The sequence below is a fragment of the Hippocampus bargibanti genome, linkage group LG08, assembly GCF_051943395.1.
Source record: "Hippocampus bargibanti isolate YZ-2025 linkage group LG08, ASM5194339v1, whole genome shotgun sequence".
Classification (NCBI taxonomy): Eukaryota; Metazoa; Chordata; class Actinopteri; order Syngnathiformes; family Syngnathidae; genus Hippocampus; species Hippocampus bargibanti.
Genome location: NC_142741.1, coordinates 23,508,746 through 23,532,656, shown reverse-complemented (window position 1 = coordinate 23,532,656; position 23,911 = coordinate 23,508,746). Strand labels below are relative to the sequence as shown.

The 23,911-nt window shown below is 41.3% G+C and overlaps 2 protein-coding genes across 5 annotated transcripts; both read left to right on the top strand.

Moving 5' to 3' along the window:
- On the top strand, positions 1 to 12,932 carry gja5a (gap junction protein, alpha 5a). 2 transcript variants are annotated; one of them, XM_089003556.1, is made up of 2 exons: positions 1 to 110; positions 9,398 to 12,932. In XM_089003556.1, exon 2 carries the CDS (start codon positions 9,419 to 9,421, stop codon positions 10,541 to 10,543), a length of 1,125 nt encoding a protein of 374 aa, XP_088859682.1. In that variant the 5' UTR covers positions 1 to 110; positions 9,398 to 9,418; the 3' UTR covers positions 10,544 to 12,932. The 2 variants fall into 2 exon arrangements, with proteins under 2 accessions (XP_088859682.1, XP_088859683.1); XM_089003557.1 differs by lacking the exon at positions 1 to 110 and adding an exon at positions 6,715 to 6,857.
- acp6 (acid phosphatase 6, lysophosphatidic) lies at positions 2 to 23,513 on the top strand. 3 transcript variants are annotated; one of them, XM_089003554.1, is made up of 11 exons: positions 2 to 110; positions 14,745 to 14,950; positions 15,518 to 15,646; positions 15,718 to 15,848; positions 15,925 to 16,004; positions 16,073 to 16,160; positions 17,254 to 17,386; positions 17,462 to 17,562; positions 17,665 to 17,757; positions 19,131 to 19,296; positions 19,364 to 23,513. In XM_089003554.1, exons 2-11 carry the CDS (start codon positions 14,762 to 14,764, stop codon positions 19,496 to 19,498), a joined length of 1,245 nt encoding a protein of 414 aa, XP_088859680.1. In that variant the 5' UTR covers positions 2 to 110; positions 14,745 to 14,761; the 3' UTR covers positions 19,499 to 23,513. The 3 variants fall into 3 exon arrangements, with proteins under 3 accessions (XP_088859680.1, XP_088859678.1, XP_088859679.1); XM_089003552.1 differs by lacking the exon at positions 2 to 110 and adding an exon at positions 13,794 to 13,914; XM_089003553.1 differs by lacking the exon at positions 2 to 110 and adding an exon at positions 13,797 to 13,862.
- The last annotated feature ends 398 nt before the right edge of the window (positions 23,514 to 23,911 follow it).

The following is a 23,911-nucleotide window of genomic DNA, read 5'->3' as shown; positions in this document are numbered from 1 at the left end:
CCCGGGACAACAAAAGCTCAAGAAGAAGAAGAAGAAGAAGAAGGAAAGTGGCCACCATTAAGGAGGATAATCAAGAAACCTGGTCAGGAATACGCTTCAGACGACAGCAGGTAAGGCCAACAGGTTGCAAACGTCAATCAATGTTTCAGTCGACCTCTCGGACTTACAGTTCAAATTAAACCTCAGATGTGATCCATCACCTAAAGTGAACTATTTTCCACACCATGTTCATGTTACACTTTTAAAATGGAGGATCTGTTTTATTTCATAATGTCATTCCACTCGTGAATCTGCACAGGACAAGTTTACAAGGCAGGCTTCTTTTCATTTTGTATGTGTTTTTGTTTTCCGATGTGAGGGTTTGTTTTGTTTGTTTGTTTGTTTTTATTGTGAATGACTTGATTTTCCCGTTGATTTTCCAAGAAGGACTTTGTTCAGGTTTACGATTTATTTTAAGTTTGAATGATTTCTTTTGTATACGACTTGGCAATTGACCTTGCTTAGCATTGTTAAAAGCACACAGTTCCAAAAGAGTACGTTGTTTATTCCTCTGAATATCTATTGCTGTTCGGAAAAAGGGAAATGTTGTATCATGAAGCGAACTGAAGAACATGCTCTTTTTGTTAGCATGGAAAAAAAAAAAAAAATAATTACCGTATTTTCTGGAATATAAGGCACACCTTCAACGAATGACATTTAAAAACCTTTTCCATATAATGGGTGCACCGCATAATAATAATAATAATAATAATAATAATAATAATAATAATAATAATAATAATAATAATAATAATACATTTCATTTAGAAGCGCCTTTCAAAACTCTCAAGGTCACTTTACAGTCACAGGATCAGTTTGTCTGCGGGTGAGCAGCGGCAGCCACATGCACCAGTTTTCACTCAACCCTGAAGTAACTCAAATAGATAGAACGCTAGCTAGCTAACAGATAGCTAATAGATGGCCAGCTAGACAGTTAGCTAACCAGTAAGATAGCCATATAGCTAATAGATAGCTAGCTACATAGCTATCTAGACAGATTGCTAATAGATATAAGGGGCATCTTCAATGAATGGCATAGTTTAAAATGTTTTGCGTGCATAAAGCGCACCGGATTATGAGGAGCATTGGCCAGTTTTTGACAAAAATATATCTTTTAGGTATGCCTTATAGTGCAGAAAATAAGATTACTTTGATTGATAGTTAAATTCTTTATTTAGTTTTTTACTTCAAGATGGGAGTGGCTGTCTTTACAGAAGCTCCTGTATTTTGTTTTTGCTTCTGTAAAATGTAAATTTCTCTACTAATCTCATCTAAATCATCAATTCTCTCGTTATCCAAACAGATGTGTCCTTATATGGGTCATGGAGGGCCTATCCCAGCTGTTTTTGGGAAGTAGGCGAGGCACACCGTGAACATCCAATTGCAGGGCACACAAAAAACAACAACAAAAAATCTACACTTACAGAGTCACTCCTAGGGAAAATATAAAGCGTTCATTCAAGCTACCATGCATGTTTTTTGGAATCTGGGAAGAAATCCACATAGGTACCGGGAGAACATGACGTCAGGAATCGTCACCAACTCAAAAACAAGACTTCCTGAATATTCTGTGAAAGTCTTAAAACGTACAATATAGCTATATGCGATGGCATCTTTGTAAAATACACTCAGTGGAAGTCATTTGAAGCAATTTCACAAATTATGGACAAAACTTGTCCGAAGGCGTCGGTTCTCCTTTAAGTTGGGACATTCATAAGCCAAGATAGCACGGAAGCAACATTTTTCTTGACTGATTGCCACCGTGATACGAGCAGATGCGTTCAGATTATTTCTTCAAATCACCACATAAGGTCCAACGCGAATCCCTCTGCGTCGTCATCCGGTGCTAACCAATATCTCATCGGGTCGTGGTCGGATTGTTGTGGTGCGTGTACAACTGATGACAAGGCCGGCGGCCATGTAAGGAAAAGAGCCCACGCTGGTGCGACTGATATACGGACGCCGCCGGCCTATCGTGTGATGCCAACAGGTGACTCAGCAGAGCGGGCGGTGTGTGTGGTGTGGAGGTGGTGGTGGTGTGGGGGTTCGGATTGCGGCCCGTAGCTCACTGAACTCCGCCTAAATGACGGCGCCACCGGGCAGCTGAAGTTAAACACATGCATCCTAGACAGTCTTGGCACTGGCGGCTGAAATATGTTTGCCACCCCTGCGGCAGAGCTGCTAAACAGCTGCAGAGTGTACACACTGGGAATCACTCCCAGCACGCGTCAAAAAGTTAATAATAGACATCGTGCAGATCAACAATAGTCCCACCATCAAGCCTGTAACCCAATTTACTCGCATACCAAATCCATTTTCGCCATTGAAGTCACTTGAAATGCTATTTGATTAACTGATACACTGCCAGATAGGTTAAAAAATGTGTCCACTCCAGTGCCAGGGTTTTTGTCATTGTCACTTGAATTCCAGGACCTAGAGATTATTGAGTTTTAGGTCTACATAAACATTCAATACAGCGTTAGAAACCTGATACTCTCTTCTTTGATCATAAAAGAAAGAGTTAAATCCTAAATTATTTGGGTCTGCAGTTATATGAGCTTGAAATGATGACAATGCAATAAATACAGTACATCTTGGTATATATAGCGCTTTAACAACAGCTGAAGCTGGAACAAAGCGCTAACATGAAAAAATGAAACACATGTAAACGCTCCCTTGTGTCATGATCTGGTTGGCGACCAATGGGTGGCGCTATCGGCCCCGCCTGCACCTGCACAGGTGCTGGTCGTCCCGATCAGTGGCGGACTGCCACGTTCGGATTAGCGACCAACCGGTAGCGCTGTCAGCCCTGCCTGCTGCCTCGCAGGTGCTGGTCCTTCCCAATCAGTGACAGTTAAAAGGACTCCCGGCACGACCATTCGGTGTCGGGTCATTGTATGCATTTGTATGCATTTGTATGCATTTGTATGCATTTGTATGCTTTGTATGCAATTGTATGCTGTGCATGTGTTTGTTTCATCTTGGCAGACTTTTACTCTTGTTTTTTCCTTTGACACTTTGTATTTTTCTGTTCAAATGATTTTAACGTTTTAGATTTTGTTCCTGTTGACTTTATTTTAATGCAACTTCACAAATACAACCTGCTCCTCCCTCCTGCTTGCTTTTTGGGATCCACAACTGCCATCACCACCTCGCATACCGTGACACCTTGCAGAGGTAGTGTGGTATTCCGCTCGAATTTTCAATTGCGAGGGGGGGTCACAAGCAGGCGCTAGCCCAATATTTTACAGCCACTGCGTTAAGGACGTCTCATTTCACGCAAACCTAAAGAAAGTTCCTCAAATAAACAAGACAGGAGGTGTGTCTTGTTGAAAACCTGATCTTTTATGTTGAACTACGCATGGCGCCTTCGATAAACGTGAAATACTGCATGCGGAGCTGAAGTGAGATTTTTAATTTTTTTTTCCATCTAAGGTGGTGGCTACTGCTCAAGTGCCCTCCACTTGTACTTTACGGCCTCACGGCTCCCTCGAGAGAATGTCAAATAACGCAAGGAATATATCAGCCTTTCTCACTCACCCTGCAGTCATAACACAATTCTATTCCAGGCACATTGCAGTATAAATACTTGGTTTGTGAATTTCATTTTCTTTAAAGTGCACCTCACGTCTATTTGACTTTTTCATATAAACATATAATCCATCCATCCGTACATCCATACGTACTTACGTCCATACGTACGTACGTACTTGCGTCCATCCATCCATACACATATACATACACACACACTCACACACACACAAATACATACACATACATTATATATATATTTTTATTTATTTGATTTCTTACAGACACATCTAGAATCACGTTTTAGGTACGTACGTACACACACACACACACACACACACACACACACACACACACACATCGTTTTTATATATATATATATATATATATATATATATATATATATATATATATATATATATCGTTATCAGTTATATCGATGGCGAAATTAGAAGGAAAACACATAAGTAACGCGATGGTGAATCGTTGTGTGTTGCACCAAGACTACGATTTGATACTAGTTGACACAAATTCCCAGCAGACAAATCAGCCCATTTCCAACGGAGCTTGGGCGCCATCTTGTGCATTTTTCTGGACGCTACATTGGACTCCAGACGCCTCAAAATGATCCAGAAAGACTTCTTTTATCGATTGCAAACATTTATGCTTTCCTCTTCAGAACTATTTGAATCATATTCATAATATTCTGGATGAGTAACAAGAAAGCATCTTCTCCGAATCTGAAGCCATTGTTTTGATTCTAGAGCACGGCAAGATGTCTTGGCGTGACGTCACGAACAAGGGGGCGGGACCTTCTGAAACTCGCCATCCAGAGGTCATTTTGAAGTAGTTTTGGGACACTTGAAGTCATTTTTATTGGTGTTTTTTATTGGTGTTTTATTGGCATTTTCTAAAAATATCAGCCTGCATGTTTTGGGCATTATAGATGCTACAAAACGTTTTTTTTTATGTCAGTTAGGAAACAAAAAAAAATGGTGTCAGTTGTCCTTTAACACAATCACAGCCACTAGTGTACCTTCAGTTCTGTGCCTGTTATAAAACTCGTACGTGACCTATATATGAAAACAGTGTTAAAATAGACTTCAATAAGGGTGTGCCTTATACTCCGAAGTGTCTTATAGTGCAGAAAATGCAGTATATTTAAAAAATGAAGCCTGCCAAGCAACTGAAATAATTTTTTTCCTCCAAATTGCAGACTTTTTGATGAGAAAATTGCATTCCACTCCATGGCAATATTGATTCTAATATACGTCGTTGTTCAGCTCTAATTCAGGGGTGTCAAACCAAATGGTGCAGAGTGGAAATTGTTCAATGTTTATTCTCCATTTTTCTTTCCGCATCACTCAAGCGCCGTCATATCTTACCGTATGTTCTGTCCTCGCTTTTGTCTCGCAGCCCAATCACACCGCACCAACTCGACCTAACAAAAATGGTAAAATCGACAGTTCATAAATTATAAAACATTGTGGAACATTTCCATCACATCATCCGCAAGCACTCGAAACATGTTTGCAATTTGCCACCGCCCCCGAATCGTGGGTACTTCCTGTAAGGTGGCAAAGAGTCCAACTGAGTGGAAAAAGCGCGTGGTCACCCCACTTCATCATCTTTGTTTGTGCCACTTGATCGTGGCATTACTCCCGCCCCAGTGTATCAGTGCCCGTCGTCCATTATGTCTCCATTAGCCTGCCAACGCGCTTTGTAAATAGATGTGACAGCGTTGATTCTGCACAGGCTCGGCGTCGCAATGAATCGCTGCTTAATAATGTCACAACATGGTGGAGAAGGGAGAGCTGTGAGGCACGAGTGAATTTGATGGAATTTTCTAGAAGCTCCGCCCACCCTGATTAATTTCCATAGTAGGGGAAATGATGAGATGAGGGTTTTTCTTTGACCGAGTTGCCACATATAAACTAGGGTTGATCGTAATTATCGATTGCTTAATCATTTACCTGAAGAACACAAAAAACAGAGTGCTGTATTTGAATTAACCACCAGGGGCGCTGTTGAGTTACTCAGAACTCATTTGCTGTCCAAAGAAGACGTCTTGGTGCAACACACAACAATTCACCATTGCGTTAATGTTTTTTTCTTCTAATTTCGCCATCAACACCGATCAACATGAAGTTTTCACACTAAACAAAGTACCCAAAATGCATTGCGTGTCGCTTTCTCGGTCAGGGGCGTTCCAGATGTGACGTCACGTCAGGCATCGTCATCAACTCGAAAACAAGACTGAATATTCAGCGCGAGTCAAAACATGCAGTATGCTTTTTTTTCAAATGCAAAACACACACACAAAAATGACTTACAGTGTCCAAAATCTGCAAAAAATTGAGCTGCTAATTGGGCATTTTCAGAAGGTCCCGCCCCCAGTTCGTGACGTCACGCCAGGACGTCTTGCATTGCTTGAGAATCAAAACAATGGCTTCAGATTGGGAGAATATACTTTGTTGTTACACCTCCTGTTATGAATATGATTCAAATAGTTCTGAAGAGGAAAGCATACATGTTTGCAATCGATTAAAGAACTTATTCCATGCCATTTTGAGGCAACATTGCGGAGAAACAATCACCAGAAAAGAGGCACAAAATGGCGACCTCCAGTGGCCACCTCTGTTTCCACAGGCTGATAAATTCCTTATATGGAGCTTGGCCACCCTCTTCTGGTGGCTTTTGGGTGCAACACAAGGTTTTCAGACTAAACAATACAGCAAAATGCATTGACGTGATGGAAGGACTGCTACAATGGGTCCTTTTTTCGGTCAGGGGCGTTTCTTTAGTGACGTCACGTACGGACTCATCACCAACTCAAAAACAAGGCTTCCTGAATATTCAGCACGAGTCTTAAAACGTAAAATATAGCTATATGCCGTGGAATCTTTGTAAAGTATCCTCAGTAGAAGTCATTTGAAGTGACTTTACAAATTATAGACACAACTTGTCCAGAGGCGTCGGTTGTCCTTTAACTACACATTTTTCCCCGCTTCTGAAAATGACCACTTGATCCCATATCGTTGCCTATTTTTGTTCTTGCCCTTACTCCCCTTTTTTCGTCTTGTGCGATGTTGCAATGGAAAACTCTGACTTATTTCTATATATAAGCCTAATCGAGAGTGGGGGGAGGGAGGGTGGACACATGGCCACGGTCATTTAGACCTTCTCTCTCTCGCACACATCGGCGTGGTCAGCTGGCTCCATCAAAGCCTTCTATAGCGGAACGAGCGTTAGACATGGAGAGTGGGGGCTCTAAAAGAGAACGAACGGTAAGCGATGACATTTCTTCCATACGCTTGTTTCCAATCGGATGTTTTGTCAAACTTTGTCAAGTTGGGTAATAGCTTTTGAACGGATGAAAAAGTCTCTTATCCGTCGGCTTGTATGCATCTTCGTGATGGGGTCATTCATAAAACTGCCTTATAGGGTCATTCATTGCCAGCTTGCAGGTGGCATGTTTGAGTCCGGGCCAAACTCTCACTAATGCTAAAATGGAAAAAAAGCACTCCTATGGAGATCCACGTGGAAGCGTTTGGGACAATTTGGGGGATGGATGAGAAGGGGAAAAAAAAACGTCGGTAACGGAGTGGATGCCAGCTGCAGGCCACGTCCACATCCAAGTGTCATTGAAAAGGACAAAGTCTTTTCCATTCGACCTGCCCACTGGCGGCATTTTACGCACTCATGTCAGTCACTCATGCACACTGCAGTTTATTTAGATGATGCAATAAGGTCAAAATTAAACACATGTTTTGAGGCTAATTCTTTCACAAGACAGCCAAAGAATGTGTTTTTGGTGTTTTGATAGACGAATCATGTTTTTAAAAATATGTTAAGATGGGATCAATTTATTTTCATTTAGCAAGAAAAATGCCAATATAAAAATAGACAGTGATTAAGGCCACGCACTTAGATCTTAAAAGGACTTTGAAGTTCTGTTTGTGATGTAATGTAAGGAAAGAGATGTCCATTTCACTGTAAGATCAGAGCATTGTCATCAAACGGTGAGTATAGAGTTTGCTTTTTTGAATGTTGCTCTGCCAATGACCATTTTGTGTTTGGGAGCCTTTTACTGAGCGAGTTGCTTGTTCTGGAGCCACAAAGGGACATAAGTCTTCTCGTGCCGGTCCCAAGCCCGAATAAATACAGAGGGTTGTGTCAGGTAGGGCATCTGATGTAAAAGCTTGGCCAAAACAAACATGCGGATCAAACCTCTAAAGATGGAGGACACTAATTTGCTGTGGCGAAAAAGCCGAAAGGAAAAGAAAGATGTCAGTCACTCATGCACATGCTGGAATAAGACACGGCACAGTTGGAAATATCTTGTCGTTTTTTTTTGTTTTTTTGTTCAAACCAGCAGCTTTGTGTATTTTTGCGTGATTTCAGAACTTTTTCTACCACGGGGGGTGGCGGGCGAAGGTAAAAAAAGGTTTTCATGCCGCTTTACAGTACAAAAGCCTTTCACAGGCGTAGTGGTCATTTTATATCAAGATGATCAAAACGCATGCAAGTACAGTTTCTATTTTTTTCCGACGTTTATTTGAATTCTGAAAGGACAACCGATGCCTCCAGACAAGTTGTGTCCATAATTTGTAAAATCACTTCAAATGACTTCTGCTGAGCGTATTTTACAAAGATTCCACGGCATACAGCTATATTTTACCTTTTAAGACTCAGGAAGTCATGTTTTTGAGTTGGTGACGATTCCTGACGTGACGTCACATAGGGAACGCCCCTGACCGAGAAAGTGACAAACAATGCATTTTGGGTACTTTGTTTGGTCTGAAAACTTCGTGTTGATCCGTGGTGATACTAGATGATAGATCAGACCATTTCCAACGGAGCATGGGCGCCATCTTGTGCATTTTCTGGGACGCTACATTGGAGTCCTGACGGCTCGAATTGATACGGAAGGACTTCTTTAATCGATTGCAAACATATACGCTTTCCTCTTCAGAACTATTTGAATCATATTCATAATTGGATGAGTAACAAGAAAGCATATTCCCCGAATCTGAAGCCATTGTTTTGATTTTCGAGCAAGGCAAGACCCCTTGGCGAGACACCACGAACAAGGGGCGGGACCTTCTGAAACTGGCCACGCCCGGTTTCAATTTGAAGTAGGTTTTAGACACTTTAAGTCATTTTTATTGGTGTTTTGCATTTGACTAAAAATATCAGCCTGCGTGTTTTGGGTATTTTAGATGCTATAAAACGTTTTTCTGATATCAGTTAGGTAACAAAAAAATGTGTCGGTTGTCCTTTAAATTAACCATTTTTGATCTTAATAATTTTATTTTAACTCATTCACTGCCAGACATGTGCAAAAATGTGTACACTCCATTGCCAAGGTTTTGTCATTGTCACTCGAATTCCAGGACCCACAGAATGTTGAGTTTGAGGACTATAATAAACATTCAATCCAATGTAAGACAGAGGTGGAGAGTGGAAGACGCTCTGAGGGAACGAGAGGCAATAGAAATTTGAGTGTATGGGGGGCAAGGTTATGGATAGCTTTAAATGTATAAAGAAGAATTTTAAAGTTGATGTTTGATGTGATCTTGGGGTAAATTTTGGAGGCAAGCTGTTTACCGAGAGCGAATATTATCTTGAGGCAGCCATTTTGTGCCACTTAGCAGTTTTTTTGACGACGATACTAGTGCAGCGTGTTCTACCGGAAACAAATTCCTTGTGTGTTCTACATACTTGGCAATAAAGATGATTCTGATTCTGATTGAACATCCAAGAAACCAAATACTGGACGGCTCCTTGCTACTCTCCACAACCTCAATCTTGTCATCCCTCTTAGGTGTGCTCTTGGTGAGCAGCAATGGGCGACTGGAGCCTCTTGGGGAACGTCCTGGAGGAGGTCCAGGAGCACTCCACTTCGGTGGGCAAGGTGTGGCTCACCGTGCTCTTCATCTTCCGCATCCTGGTGCTGGGAACGGCGGCCGAGTCGTCGTGGGGCGACGAGCAGAGCGACTTCCTGTGTGACACGCAGCAGCCCGGCTGCACCAACGTGTGCTACGACCGCGCTTTCCCCATCGCCCACATTCGCTATTGGGTGCTGCAGATCGTCTTTGTGTCCACGCCGTCCCTCATCTACATGGGCCACGCCGTGCACACGGTGCGAGGCGAGGAGAAGCGCAGGAGGCGGGAGCAGGAGGAGAAAGAAGCCAGATTGGCCGCGGGGGAGACCAGATTGGAGGAGGGCCAGGCCGAGATGGAGGTTGAGAAGGAGTACCTGCAGAGGACGGAGAGCGGGAGGGAAGGCGGGCTGCGACTCAGGGGTCCGCTCCTCCACACATATATCCTCAGCATCCTTATACGCACCGCCATGGAGGTTATCTTCATTGCCGTGCAATACATGATCTACGGGGTGTTCCTTAAGGCCCTGTACCTGTGCACGGCATCCCCCTGCCCCAACCCGGTCAACTGCTACATGTCGCGGCCCACCGAGAAGAACATCTTCATCGTCTTCATGCTGGTGGTGGCCGCGGTGTCCCTCGCACTATCTGTCCTTGAACTCTACTACCTGGGCTGGAAGAGCCTGAGGGCGTGTGTGCAGCGGAAGGCCGCGCGGTGCACTTTGCCTGTCGTGACGGCGACGGCGGCGCTGGAACCCGACGGCCCGGTGGCGCCACGTACTCCGCCACCTGATTTCAGCCGCTGCGTCAACCCCCTGACCTCCATGGCGCCCCTTCCCTTCAGCAACAGGATGGCGCTGCAGCAGAACTCGGCCAACATGGCGACAGAGCGCCACCACAGTAGGGATAACCTGGAGGATAATGACAATTTCCTGCGAAAGTACCAGGGGGCGCCATCGCCCCGGGGTTTGTCCAATAACTGCGGTCCGGCGCACGCGTCGAACTCTGAGTACGCCGAGGACAAACGTCGTCTGAGTAAGACGAGCAGGAGCAGCGGGCGAGGGAAACAAGACGACCTTGCCATTTAAACACGGGACCTTCAGGAACCAGTTTGAACTATTGACGCACATACAGGGTTGCAAAACGGAGACCTGACAGTTGCACTTGACGTTTTTTCGGAAGTCAGCACGCCCGTACACTTTTTGTTCGCACGTGCAATCGCGCAAAAGTGCAAAACGACTCACTCGCAGACATTTTAGGTCACAGAAAAATGTACTTGATTGTTTAATTTTGCACTTGATCATTGGGCGCAGACTCCAAGGACTCAACTGTCATATTTATATACAGTTTTATACTGTAAACAATCAAAAAGTCAATTTTAGATAATATGTCCCCTTTAACTCATTCACTGACATTCACAAATTTATTTAGGAATTGAGAATATGAAGCGCCATTCCCAAATTAGTTCATGTTTAGTTTTTTTTTTTGCTTAGGTGAGAAAAAGTGCTGGCCAGACCTCTAACAATGTTTTCACTTCCACCAGGGCGTAGTATCTCCCTTTTTTCCATGTTAGCATTTCGTTCCAGCTTCAGCTGTTGTTAAAGCACTATATAAACCAATATGTATTGCATTGTATTTTGGACAGCTGCCCTCATTTCAAGCTTATATAACTCCACACCCATATACTTTAGGAATTAACTCTTTTTTTCTGATGAAAGAAGACAGTTTAAGGGTTCTTACCCTGCATTGAATGTTTATGTAATCCTAAAACTGAATATTCTGTGGGTCCTGGAATTCGAGTGACAATGACAAAAACCCTGGCACTGGAGGTGACATGTTTTTGAACGTCTGGCAGTGAATGAGTTAAAGACTATGTAAAGTGAATTCTGAGATTTGCCTCTACATACATCATAAGATTGAAGATACTTGCTGGAAAAAAATGCAAAAATTGAAAACTATGGAGAAATTAATATTTGTGGAGCTCGTGTGTTTTTTGACATTTCAGTTTTCCAGTGGCTAAAATGCTGCTTAAAGGACAACCGACGCCTCCGGTCAAGTTGTGTCGATAATTTCTAAAATCACTTCAAATGAATTCTACTCAGCGTATTTTACAAAGATTCCACGGCATATAGCTATATTTTACCTTTTAAGACTCGCGCTGAATATTCAGGAAGTCTTGTTTTCCAGTTGATGACGATGCCTGACCTGACGTCACTGAAGGAACGCCCCTGACCGAGAAAGCGACACACAATGCATTTTGGGTACTTTGTTTGGTCCGAAAACTGATCCGTCTTGATGACGAAATTAGAAGAAAAACACATAAATAACACGATGGTGAATCGTTGTGTGTTGCACCAAAACTACTATTTGATACGAGTTGACACACATTCCCAGCAGACAAATCAGCCCATTTCCAACAAGCTTCGTTTTATATACATGACTATTTGAAAATTGGCAGGGTTTTTAACAATACTCTTCTGTAGTGTGTCAATTTTACAATAATTTTTTTGACACTTGACAGGGGCTGTGAATTTAATTCTATTTTCATGCTGTTCAATAGCTGTGAAATTACCATGAAGGTAATATGCCTTAATGAGGGTCGTGTGATATATTACTTTATACCGTATACAACAAAACGTTTGACTGTGTAATGTATGAAAATGTTCTAAACAGCCATTTGACAGGACCCAATGTGGACGCCTGTCATTATGACAATTATGGCCACTAGGTGGCGACATTGCACTTACGTTTCGCTCGTCTTTAGTGGCAACAATGATTTGTCTTTATGTCTGTCTAAGGCTCTCAGTCGTACAGGAGTGGTCCATCGATGAAAAGGTTTCTTCAGACGTCATCTGTACTTCTTTGAAGGTGTCGGATATTCCGCTTGTTATCTAAGAGGCTTCGTCAGCGAACTACAAATTTTTGCTGGTAGCTTTGGCCCTATACATATATATATCCCTACTGTCCAGAGGTGGCGGTACAAGACATCTGCTATGATAGGTCCCTGCTCTCAGGTTTGGGGGAGCAGAGGACTATTCCCTGAGGCTACACTGATTCTTCTATTGTCGTGATTACCACTATTGTCCTGCCTGAATAAATAGGTTAATCAGTGATTCTAACACTGATGAGCAACTAAAAGGGACCCTTCCAATAGATACAAGAAGGAAATTATAGACCGTCTCCAAAAGTTGGAGAAAGGAAAACTAATAGACAAACAGATGTATTTTAGATTATAACCAGGAGAGGCCACGCCAGATGGCAGATGACGGCTGAAGAAACAAACTCGATTTGTATTTATGCAATCACTTTTCTGTCCATTAATTTTATTTAGTTCCTTCTTCTTCTTCTTCTTCTTATTTTCTATATTATGCAGATTAGATTGACATTAGTCATCATTCGCTTTTTCAAAGTAACTTTAGGTTTTAGTGTATAACAGTAACAACCAATTCAATTATCTGCATATACATTTGATGTATTCGTGGCTTTTCTTAATAAATGATCATGTTTGTTTAACGTTGTGAGTTGTGTTTTACTTACCAAGAGGGTAGAGAACAGCCAAAACGCATCGCCTGTTAAATCATACGGACAAAGAAGAAATTATGATGCATTCATGTCATATCACAAGTTATACATTTTACTGTCAAAAAGGGCGTTTTTGCCCCCCCCCCCCAAAAAAAAAGTGGAAACAAATTGTAAAATTAATATTCAGTAGTGACATTTATACTGAAGAAAATTACTGGGATATTATTTTATGCAATTGTTCATGTATCACTGTACGTGACACACAAACACACACACACACACACACACACACACACACACACACACACACACACACACACACACACACACACACACACACACACACAGTCGGTCAAGTTCAGTGACGATAATCATATATTTTCAACTGTTTAAAATTGAAATACTGCTGTGTCGGTATCATTACCGGAGTTTCCAACTAGCATATCTTCTTCTTTTCCTTTCGGCTTTTCCCTACAGGGGTCGCCACAGCGAATCAGTGTCCTCCATCTTGAGAGGTTTGATGCGCATGTTTGTTTTGGCCAAACTTTTACATCGAATGCCCTTCCTGACACAACCCTCTATTTATCCGGGCTTGGGACCGGCACAATAAGACATTGGCTCGTGTCCCCTTGTGGCTACAGAACAAGCAATTCGATAAATTTAATAAGGATTAGCAACATTCATATACAAACTGTAATTTAAATTTGAGCAGTCTCACCTTTCACTTGGAAAGCCAGGACGAGGAAATTAAAAAATTACGATAACTTCGAATGCGGCATATGCCTGATGGGAAATGTAGTTTTCTCCTCACCGCCTACCGCAGTATACCGGTAGTTTCCTTTCAGCATTTCCCAGTATGTTCTGTAACATCAACCAAAGACTGAAGTGAGTTACGAAAACGGACACTTGAGTCTTCATTTTAGTTTTGACTCCGAGAGTAAGTAGACCCCTATGGCAGGATAAAATTAATCATTTTTAACCACTCGTTGTTATGTCAGTTGACTTTTTGGTTTCATCTTACTGCAAAGCGTTGAGGCTTGAATGGTCTCTCTTTAATAATTGGCCTGCTAGCAACGAACCGGTTGCAAAATAAAACTGACGAATCTGTTCCAGTATTACATGATGGTTGTTAACTAACTATTTCTTTGTGGTCGGGCTGTCATGTTAAAAATAAAACGTCAAGAAGCCGAACGCCGTTGCGCGAGAGCAAAAAGCTAACGCATATTGCAATGACTGTACGTTTTGGCGGGTTGGTAAATAATAAAAACACACTAATGCTCTCGCCTTTATTTTCGGTGCACTTTAGTCCTTGGGTTACGACGGAGTTCCGTGACTATTGTTGTTAAATCAAATTTTTACCTGGCTGGTCTTAATATCGCTCCAATAAATATGAGTAAATAACGGATGACACTGTATGTAGCACAAGATTTGTAAGAATTTAGATCTTAACCGTAATTGACGGTTAAATGTTTATCTACTCTAGGAATGGAAATTTAGCTCCAAGGGAATTTTTGGAACAAAACTACAATGACTCATTAGTTATTTTGGTTTTGTTTTAATAAATTTGGTAACATTTTCTAAAAAGTAAAATGGCCAACGATATCAGAATCAGATAACCTTTATTCGTCCCACAATGGGGAAAATTGCATCTATTATTATATTGATATTGTCCACACACCTGAATTGCTTGCCTCTTAGTTTAATTATCTTGCTCCTATGTTGTTAATTTGAGTCATTCGTGTATACGCTAACCTCCTTTCATTTTAGTCTTCAGCGCTACAGCCATGAGGAAAATTTGGACCAAAACGGGCGTCTTTGTCTCTGTGTCCATCATCTGCGGTTCGGCGTTGTGGTGGAGGCAGCGGAAGGCCAATGGCGGCTCCAAAGCGTCGCCCTACCAGCTCAAATTGGTTCAAGTGCTGTTTCGACACGGCGCTCGCACACCCCTTAAATCCATACCTGATGTGTTGGAGGTAAAATCCAAACAGTTGTCTTGTCAGAACGAATACTCAAAAGGTTTCCTTGCCTCGTGTTGCGGGTTTCTTCAAAATTCAAACAGGTTCAGTCTTACTCACAACCTGGAAAAAAGAAAGTACAACCACAATAGATTCAGTTATGACCTACAATGAAAAATTGTTTCCAAATTTTGTCAGTGTCACAGGAAATTTTTTTTGGAACATCTAATACGGAAAACACTGCATTTTTATCCCTAGAAAAAGAAGTTATTGGATTTATATAAATACATTAAAGACTTAGAGAGAACCATGGAATAAGGGAATTTAGGTTTTTATTTATTTTTCAGATCTAATCACCGAAATTAAAATGAAATAAGACTTAAATGTGTCAGCCTCTTTGGAATGAAGGCATTACACAAATGTTACTTTTGGAATTGTATTACTGAAATAAACGTTTTCATCATATTAATTTTTTTACGTGTACCTGTATACATATACTATATATATATATAAAAAACTAAATCCAATCAATCCTCCTTTAAATCAATATAATTTATTTCATTTTTCCCTATTTTTCCATGAAAGGCGCAATGGGTGCCTACTCTACTGGAGCCTCCAGGCCACACACAAATCAACCACGTTGTCACAGACCTTGATGGAGGACCTAGACCTCCATCTCCATTGGAGGACAGCTACAGGAAGAAAACGCTAAGTGTGAGTCGGTTTCTTTTTCATATTTGATGAGCACTCACATGTCAAGTCACTCAGTTTGTCGATCACATCAGGGTGGCGTGTTTGTGGGTCAGCTGACCACTTTGGGCATGCAGCAGCTGTACGAGCTGGGTGAAAGGCTGAGGAAAACATACATCCAGGAAGTTCCATTCCTCAGTTCTACCTTCTGCCCCAATGAGGTTTAGTAAGTGTGGGTTAGAGGAAGACGATAAGATTGAAAGTCAGTCAGTGGATTCTAATGAGTAAATTCTCATTTGAAGTGTGCGTTCGACCAACATTGTAAGGACCATCGAGTCTGCCCGGTGCCTTGTGGCAGGGCTCTTCCAACAAAAACAAAAAGGTAAACACACATACGATGTCACTTCTTATCCTTAACATCTTTTCACGTTTTTTTTTTTCCTTGCACAGAAATAGTTCCCATATTAACAACAAACGCAGAGTCGGAAATTCTGTACCCCAATTACATTGGATGCCGGCTGCTCAGGATGCTCAGCAAGTTGGTACCTTGACACAAAAGTGTCAATTTTGTTCACATTTTGACTGTTTTGAAATGTGCTTATACCTAAAATGTCTTTTGATTATCCAGTGATACCTCGGTTTACGAACCCAGTGGCTTACGAACTTTTTGGTTTACGAATGTTAAATTTATAATAATAATAAATTACATTACATTACATTTTAATCGCCTTTCAAAGCTCTCAAGGACACTTTACAGTCACTGACAAGCATAGGTACTATAATAAATACAATACAATCACAAATAGAATGCAATAAATAAAATACAATTATAAATAGAAACAAGAAAATGTTACCTTGGCATACAAACTATTTTTCGGGATACACACAGAGCGTGTGTCGTTTACGAACGAGCCCGTTCTAACAACAAAATGGCAGCCGGCTTGTTTTGGTCCTCCATTCCCCGCCCCCAGTCGTCGGTTAAAGCCATGTGATTGGTCAAGAACGCAGCAGTGAGGGGAGGTGGTTTAAACATTAAAGAGACAGGCAGACGACAGAGAGAGAGTTTCAACTTTGATAGTTCAAAGGCACAGTGAAGACTGCAAGGTTAAAATTCCCATCAATCAGGCTCCACAAATAACCCACACAAGCCATCTGTACACTTGATGCAAAAAGCTATCAACGCAGCTAAACAGAACACAATTGATGAGGAACAAGGTAAAATTATCGCAGAGAAAGCACCTACAAGGAATCATTCCTCAAGATGGTGAAAGAAGATGGCTACGTTCCTCATCAAGTGTTTAATGGTGATGAAACCTGTCACTCCATTAAGCCATCGACCATCACAAAGCTAAATAAAACGACTTCATTTTACCGTACAGTTTATTTCTTGAATTATAATACCATAACACATTTATTATACATAAAATAAGGTATATTTTGTGTAGTTTTAAGGCTAAGAAAATTAGAAAATTATGTGACCTGGGAACGGATTATTCTCATTTTAATGGCTTCCTATGAAAAATTGATACACACTTTTCGCCTTACACACTCTGTCTGGGAACCAATTAAGTTCGTAAGCCAAGGTTTCACTGTATTTTGATCACCAAATGAAAACTGTGTTTATGTGTCAGCCCCCGCTTCAAAGAGGTGTCCCTCCTGCCGGAGATGGTGGCTGACCTGAAGAGCATCCGGAGTGAATTAGGCATCAGCGCCAAATCGGACGTTGACTTCGTCCTCATCAGGGACGACATGGTAGCCAGAGAGGTGATGCTCGTAACTGTTAGCAAAGTTGAGAAAAGTGACTGATACAAGTAGAAATTAACTCATCATTATTGTCAGACTCACGGCCTGCCGTGCCCACCGGCTCTGTCGGCGTGGAGAAACCGAGTGGAGCAAAGAGCGGTGGACATGATGTTTTACTGTTACCAACCCAGCAAGAGGTCAGCCATTGGAACAATGGATGACTCTTATCGCTCGTAATCAGAGTAAATAAGAGCAGCGTGACACAATCAGCATTTTTGTTTTTTTTTTGGGTCCGACAGGGAGAATTTGCAGTTGTGCGTGGGACCTCTGCTGCATATGCTCTTAGCGAACATGGATGAGAAACTACAGGGCACCTCATCAGAACCAAACAGGTTACGCATGCATATATCTTCTTGGCTTAAAGGACAACCGATACAAGTTGCGTCCATAATTTGTAAAATCACTTCAAATGACTTCGACTGAGCGCATTTTACAAAGGTTCCGCCGCTTATAGCTATATTTTACGTTGTAAGACTGAATATTCAGGAAGTCTTGTTTTCGAGTTGGTGACGATTCCCTGGGTGACGTCACGTAGGGAACGCCCCTGACCGAGAAAGCAACACACGATGCATTTTGGGTACTTTGTTTGGTTTGAAAACTTCGTGTTGATGGCGAAATTTAGAAGGAAAACATAAATAACGCGATGGTGAATCGTGTGTTCCACCAAGACTACGATTTAATAGTAGTTGACCCAAATTCCCAGCAGACAAATCAGCCCATTTCCAACAGAGCTTGGGCGCCATCTTGTGCATTTTCTGGGCGCTACATTGGAGTCCTGATGGCTCGAATTGATACGGAAGGACTTCTTTCATCGATTGCAAACATTGATGCTTTCCTCTTTAGAACTATTTGAAGCATATTCATAACTGGATGAGTTACAAGAACGCATCTTGTCCGAATCTGAAGTCATTGTTTTGATTCTCGAGCAAGGCATTTTGTGGAGGAGTATCCTAGCGTGATGTCACAAACAAGGGGGCGGGACTTTCTGAATCTCAATTTTCGAATGCATTTTGTGGCGGTTTTGGGACACTCGTAAGTCATTTTTAATTGGTGTTTTGCATTTAACTAAAAATTATCAGCCTGCGTGTTTTGGGTATTTTAGATGCTATAAAATGTTTTTCTGATGTCAGTTAGGAAACAGAAAAACGGTGTCGGTTGTCCTTTAAATGAAAAACGGAGAAGTTTTTTTCAATAAATTGCCAACTTTTCATGGGGATGAGCAGTGGTGGGTTTTTTTTAAATATTACTTAACAATTTCTGAACATTTTAAGGGAAAGAACACAAAAGGACATTTCTGTTCTTCTGCTCCAAGTAAACATGCATGCCAAGCAAAATATTTACACATGTATTATTTATCACATTTTTTAAAAATCAAACCAAAACTATCATTGCATTCTTTTTTTAATCTAAAAAAACTATTTTTCTTGGCCTTTTTGGGAAAAAAAAAAAAAAATTTATTCACTGAATACAGTGTTTTTTTTTAATTTCATAATATTCCTATTTATTCGCATCCTATTTCAATGTATTTATTTACACTATGATAATCGGAAACCTGTCCCATATTCACATTATTTTTCAATTTATTTTTTTTTTTTTGCCTGAGAAAGAGGTAGTTTTTTGTTGTTGTTGTACAGCAATAGCCCCGTGCTAATTAGCATCCCATGATTCCAATAGGTACTTTCTTCCCTGCTTTTTTTTCAAACAGGAAGCTGTTCTTATACTCGGCCCACGACACAACAGTGATCCCGTGCCTGATGGCGCTGGGCATTTTTGACATGAAATGGCCGCCATACGCTGCAGATATCACTCTGGAGCTACACGAGCACAAGCGCACCAAAGAGCCTTTTGTCAAAGTGTCCTACATGGGCCAGGTATGATCACTTCCATGCCACACAAACACGCACCACTTGTGCATGATTGGTCGTATCTTTTCCCCAGGATCAACTTATTCCTGGCTGCAGTGGACTCTACTGCCCCCTGCAAGAATTTCAGAAGGTGCTTTCAGCCTATTCACTCAACGTTGACCTCTACCAATCGCTTTGCAACAGCGCAGGAGACTCATCTAAACCCTGAATACACTCGTGCGTACATACATACATACATACATCTTGTGCGTATTAACACTGCTGTTGAGTTTTGTTGGTTTTGTTCACAAACCAAATGTCACTTCATCCCCCAGGGGAAGACTTATGACTATTTCTGACAGAAAATAGCTTGTGCAAAATGAATCCTTTGCCAGTGTGTTTACATTTAAAAGGACAACCGACACCATTTTTTGTTTCCTAACTGACATCAGAAAAACGTTTGATAAAGGACAACCGACGTCTGCGGACAAGTTGTGTCCATAATTTGTAAAATGGCTTCAAATGACTTCTACTGAGCGTATTTTACAAAGATTCCATCGCACATAGCTATATTTTACGTTTTAAGACTTGTGCTGAATATTCAGGAAGTCTTGTTTTTGGGTTGGTGACGAGTCCTCACCCTACGTCACCGAAGGAACGCCCCCGACCGAAAAAAAGGACACATTGTTGCAGTCCTTCAATCACATCTATACATTTTGCTGTACAGTGAGACCTCAACTTACAAACACCTCAACTTACAAACTTTTTGTCTTACAAACGTCAAATTTATGAAAATTAAACCTTATAATAAGCACTATTTTCATAATACACACCCACCACGGCTGGCGGAGTGATCTTTGGCGAAAGCACACGACCGAACAGCACCAACAGTCCTTATGGAAGGTGACTCTCCTTCCATAAGCCGTCAACGACCATCAAAAATGTAAATAAAAGTTTATTTTACAGCACAGTTTATTTCTTAAATTACAGTCGTCATGTAATGCGCCTCTCTTTCCAAACAGCAATTCCCTTTGACCTTCGACCTCCAAAGCCAAGTGACTTTATGATACAATGCAGTGTATTTCTTTCATTACAATACAATATCACATTTATTATACATAGAATAAGGTATATTTTATGGAAACCCGGGAACGGATTATTCCCATTTTAATGGTTTCCTATGGGAATTATTTTTTTGAGATACACACTTTTCGACTTACACACTCTGTCTGGGAACCAATTAAGTTCGTAAGTTGAGGTCTCACTGTACTTTGGTCCAAAAACTTCATGTAGGACCAAAAAGAGGCAGAAGAGGGCGACAAAGCTCCATGTAAGGAATTAATCAGCCTGTGGAAACGGGCTGATTAATTCCTTACACGGCTTTGTCGCCATTTTTTGCCTTTTTTGGATGCGACATTTGCCACCCCTGATGCCTCAAAATGACACGGAATAAATTCTTTAATTGATTGCAAACATTATGCTTTCCTCTTCAGAACTATTTGAATCATATGAATGGATGAGTAACAAGAAAGCATATTCTCCGAATCTGAAGCCATTGTTTTGATTCTCGAGCAAGGCAAGACATCTTGCCGTGACACCACGAACATGGGGGCGGGACCTTCTGAAACTGGCCACTTCCGGTTTCAAATTAAAATACTTTTTAGACACTTGAAGTCATTTTTATTGGTGTTTTGCATTTGACTAAAAATATCAGCCTGCGTGTTTTGGGTATTTTTGAATGTATAAAACGTTAAGTTAGGAAAGAAAAAAGTGATGTCGGTTGTCCTTTAAAATGTCATGTCAGCATTCTTTATATGTACAAACTAGAATAGAAAAAAGAATTTAAAAAAAAGTTATCGTGTTACCTTTACTTATAAATGAAGTCCATGCGCCGCTCCTTCTTGAAGAAAGGCATCGAAAACTTCTTTGTAGAAGCCTTCCTTATCTTTCTTCAGTCTTTCAGTCTCAATGGAGATCACTGCCAGTGAAGAAAGTCGTCGAATGAGCGCTCCACTGATGCTGTAGTAGCTGGAACAGTGAGCACAGGCTGGAGCAACTTTGTCACCTCACGAATAGTTTCAATGAGATCCTTCTGGGCCAAAAAGCTGACAAGCTGTCCAGGAGATTTACAACCATCCTTCAAAAAGAATCTCTAATCACCAGCGCCCCCTGTCATGAGGCAGAAGAACTGCGTGCCTCACCTATGCACACAGTTTCGATAAAAATAAACACTAGTAGTGTTTATAATGTAAAGTGACTCTACATTATATACACTAGCTAAACTACAAATTTAGTTCATATACTAAAAGTGTAAACACTTTAATAGCGATATGCAGAGGGACAGCAATGCGGTTTCACTGCAGAGCAAGCCAGCACAGTTAGCACAGTCATTGCGCAATGCACGGTGAGGCTCAGCCGGCTGTTGCCTCACCGCTCGTCTTTACTTCGTATTTGAACGGTAAATGTGACAATTCGGCGATTTTAAGAAAAAAAATTAAAAAATGATGAAGTTAAATGGAAAAGAACTGATGATAGGTGAGGCACGGCCTCACCTGCCTCCCATGACCGCACGTCACGGGGTGCTGGAGCCTATTCTAGCTGTCTTGGGGCAGCCGTCGGGCGGGGAGGGACGAACTAGTTTCAAACCAATCGCAGGGCAAACAGACGAACAACCATCCACGAGAACACTCGCACAGGGGGACAATTTAACGTGAATCAGCCTGCCATGCACGTTTTTTGGAATGTGGGAGGAAACCCGTGCAAGCACATGGAGAACATGCAAACTCCACCCACACAGGAAGCCCAGAGCTGGAATCGGACCCGCAACAATAAAATAAAGCAAAACCATCACAATGGAGGGAAGTATAGCAATGTGAGTAGAGTTGTGGCATTTTATAGGCACAACCAGCATGTAAAGGAGAAGAGGAAATAATATGATCCAAGGCAAGCGCTGATATTAACCAAATTAATCTGGGCGGGGAAATAATCACGAAGGCCATTGTTAATTTTTGTAACTACTTTTGGTAATCAGCATCAATAAAACATGTCCCAATAGGCCTACCAACTATTTTCGACCAATTATAATAATAATAATAATAATTATTATTAGCTAGCTATGTATTTGAGTTACTTCCGGGTTGAATGATCACTGGCGCGTGGCTGCCGCTGCTCACCCACAGAAAAACTGATCCTGTGACCTTTAGTTTTGAAAGGCGCATATAAATGAAATTTATTATCATTATTATTACGGGCTAGCTATTATTTATTTGGGTTATTCCAGGTTTTGACTGTGAAGTGTCCTTGAGAGCTTTGAAAGGCGCTTACAAATGAATTATTATTATTATTAGCTAGCTAGCTATCTATTTGTGTTACTTCCTGGTTGAGTGATCGCTGGCGCGTGTGGCTGCCGCTGCTCACCCACAGAAAAACTGATCCTGTGACCTTGAGAGTTTTGAAAGGCACATAAATGAAATATATTATAGAGCTAGCTATTGATTAACTATATGCCTAGCTATTAGCTATCTGCTAGCTAGCTACCTTTCTATTTAAAACATGTCCCATTAGGCCTACCAACTATTTTCACCGAAATTATAATTATTATTATTAGGTAGCAAGCTAGCTATCTATTTGAGTTACTTTCGGATTGAGTGAACGCTGGCACATCTGGCGGCCGCTGCTCACCCACAGAAAAAAAAAAAACGTATCCCGTGACTTTAAAGTGACATTGAGAGTTTTGAAAGGCGCTTAACAAATGAAATGTATTCTTATTCTTATTATTACACCATACTGTCCATCCAGACATACAGTACACGCAACGGACGACATGTATATACCAAAACAATATCTTTTATTTGTAGTCCATCACCACAGCCCTGGTAGACTATTTGCACCAAAGCCAACGGAGAAACACATGACAAGCTTATACAACAGAGAAAAAGAGAGGAAGTCAACTGGATGGTTAAAAAGCAGTGCGCGTTTGTTTACATTGGCGTCTTACTCACGGCCTTACCTTTGCTACCGTTACACCAGATCTAGCTAATTCTAGTTCTATGTTACCTGGCATACCTCAATTGGGCATTGAGCCCACTCCACTCTGGACCGTTGGGGGGGAGGGGAGGGATTATTGCTGTGGGAACGATTTACCCAGAGTCAACAAAAACAAAAACAAAAAACCCAAAACGAGAACAGGAACAAGAACGCACATAGCACATCTGGGTATTAGCGTTAGGCCATTTACGCTGGCTCTAAAAGAAGTCCTGGAAGTTTTGGAGCAGTACAGTGGGACATTGGCTTACGAACTTAATTGGTTTGGAGTGTGTAAGGCGAAAAGTGTGTATCCCAAAAATTATTTTCCCATAGGAAACCATTAAAATGAGAATAATCCGTTCCCAGGTCCCCATAAAACATAGTGGAGCCTTATTGATGGGATATTTAACCTTCCAGTCTACACTTTTGAACTATCAAAGTTGAAATGGGTCCAAATTTCACTGTTTTCTATCCATTTTCTCCCCATTTTACTTGTTTTTTTTTCCCCATGTCTTTTTTTTGTTTCAAGCTCTGTCATCTCCCTTTCGTGTGTGTGTCTCTCTCTCTGTCTGCCTGGCTCTTTAATGTTAACCCCCCCCCCCCCTGCTGGGTTCTT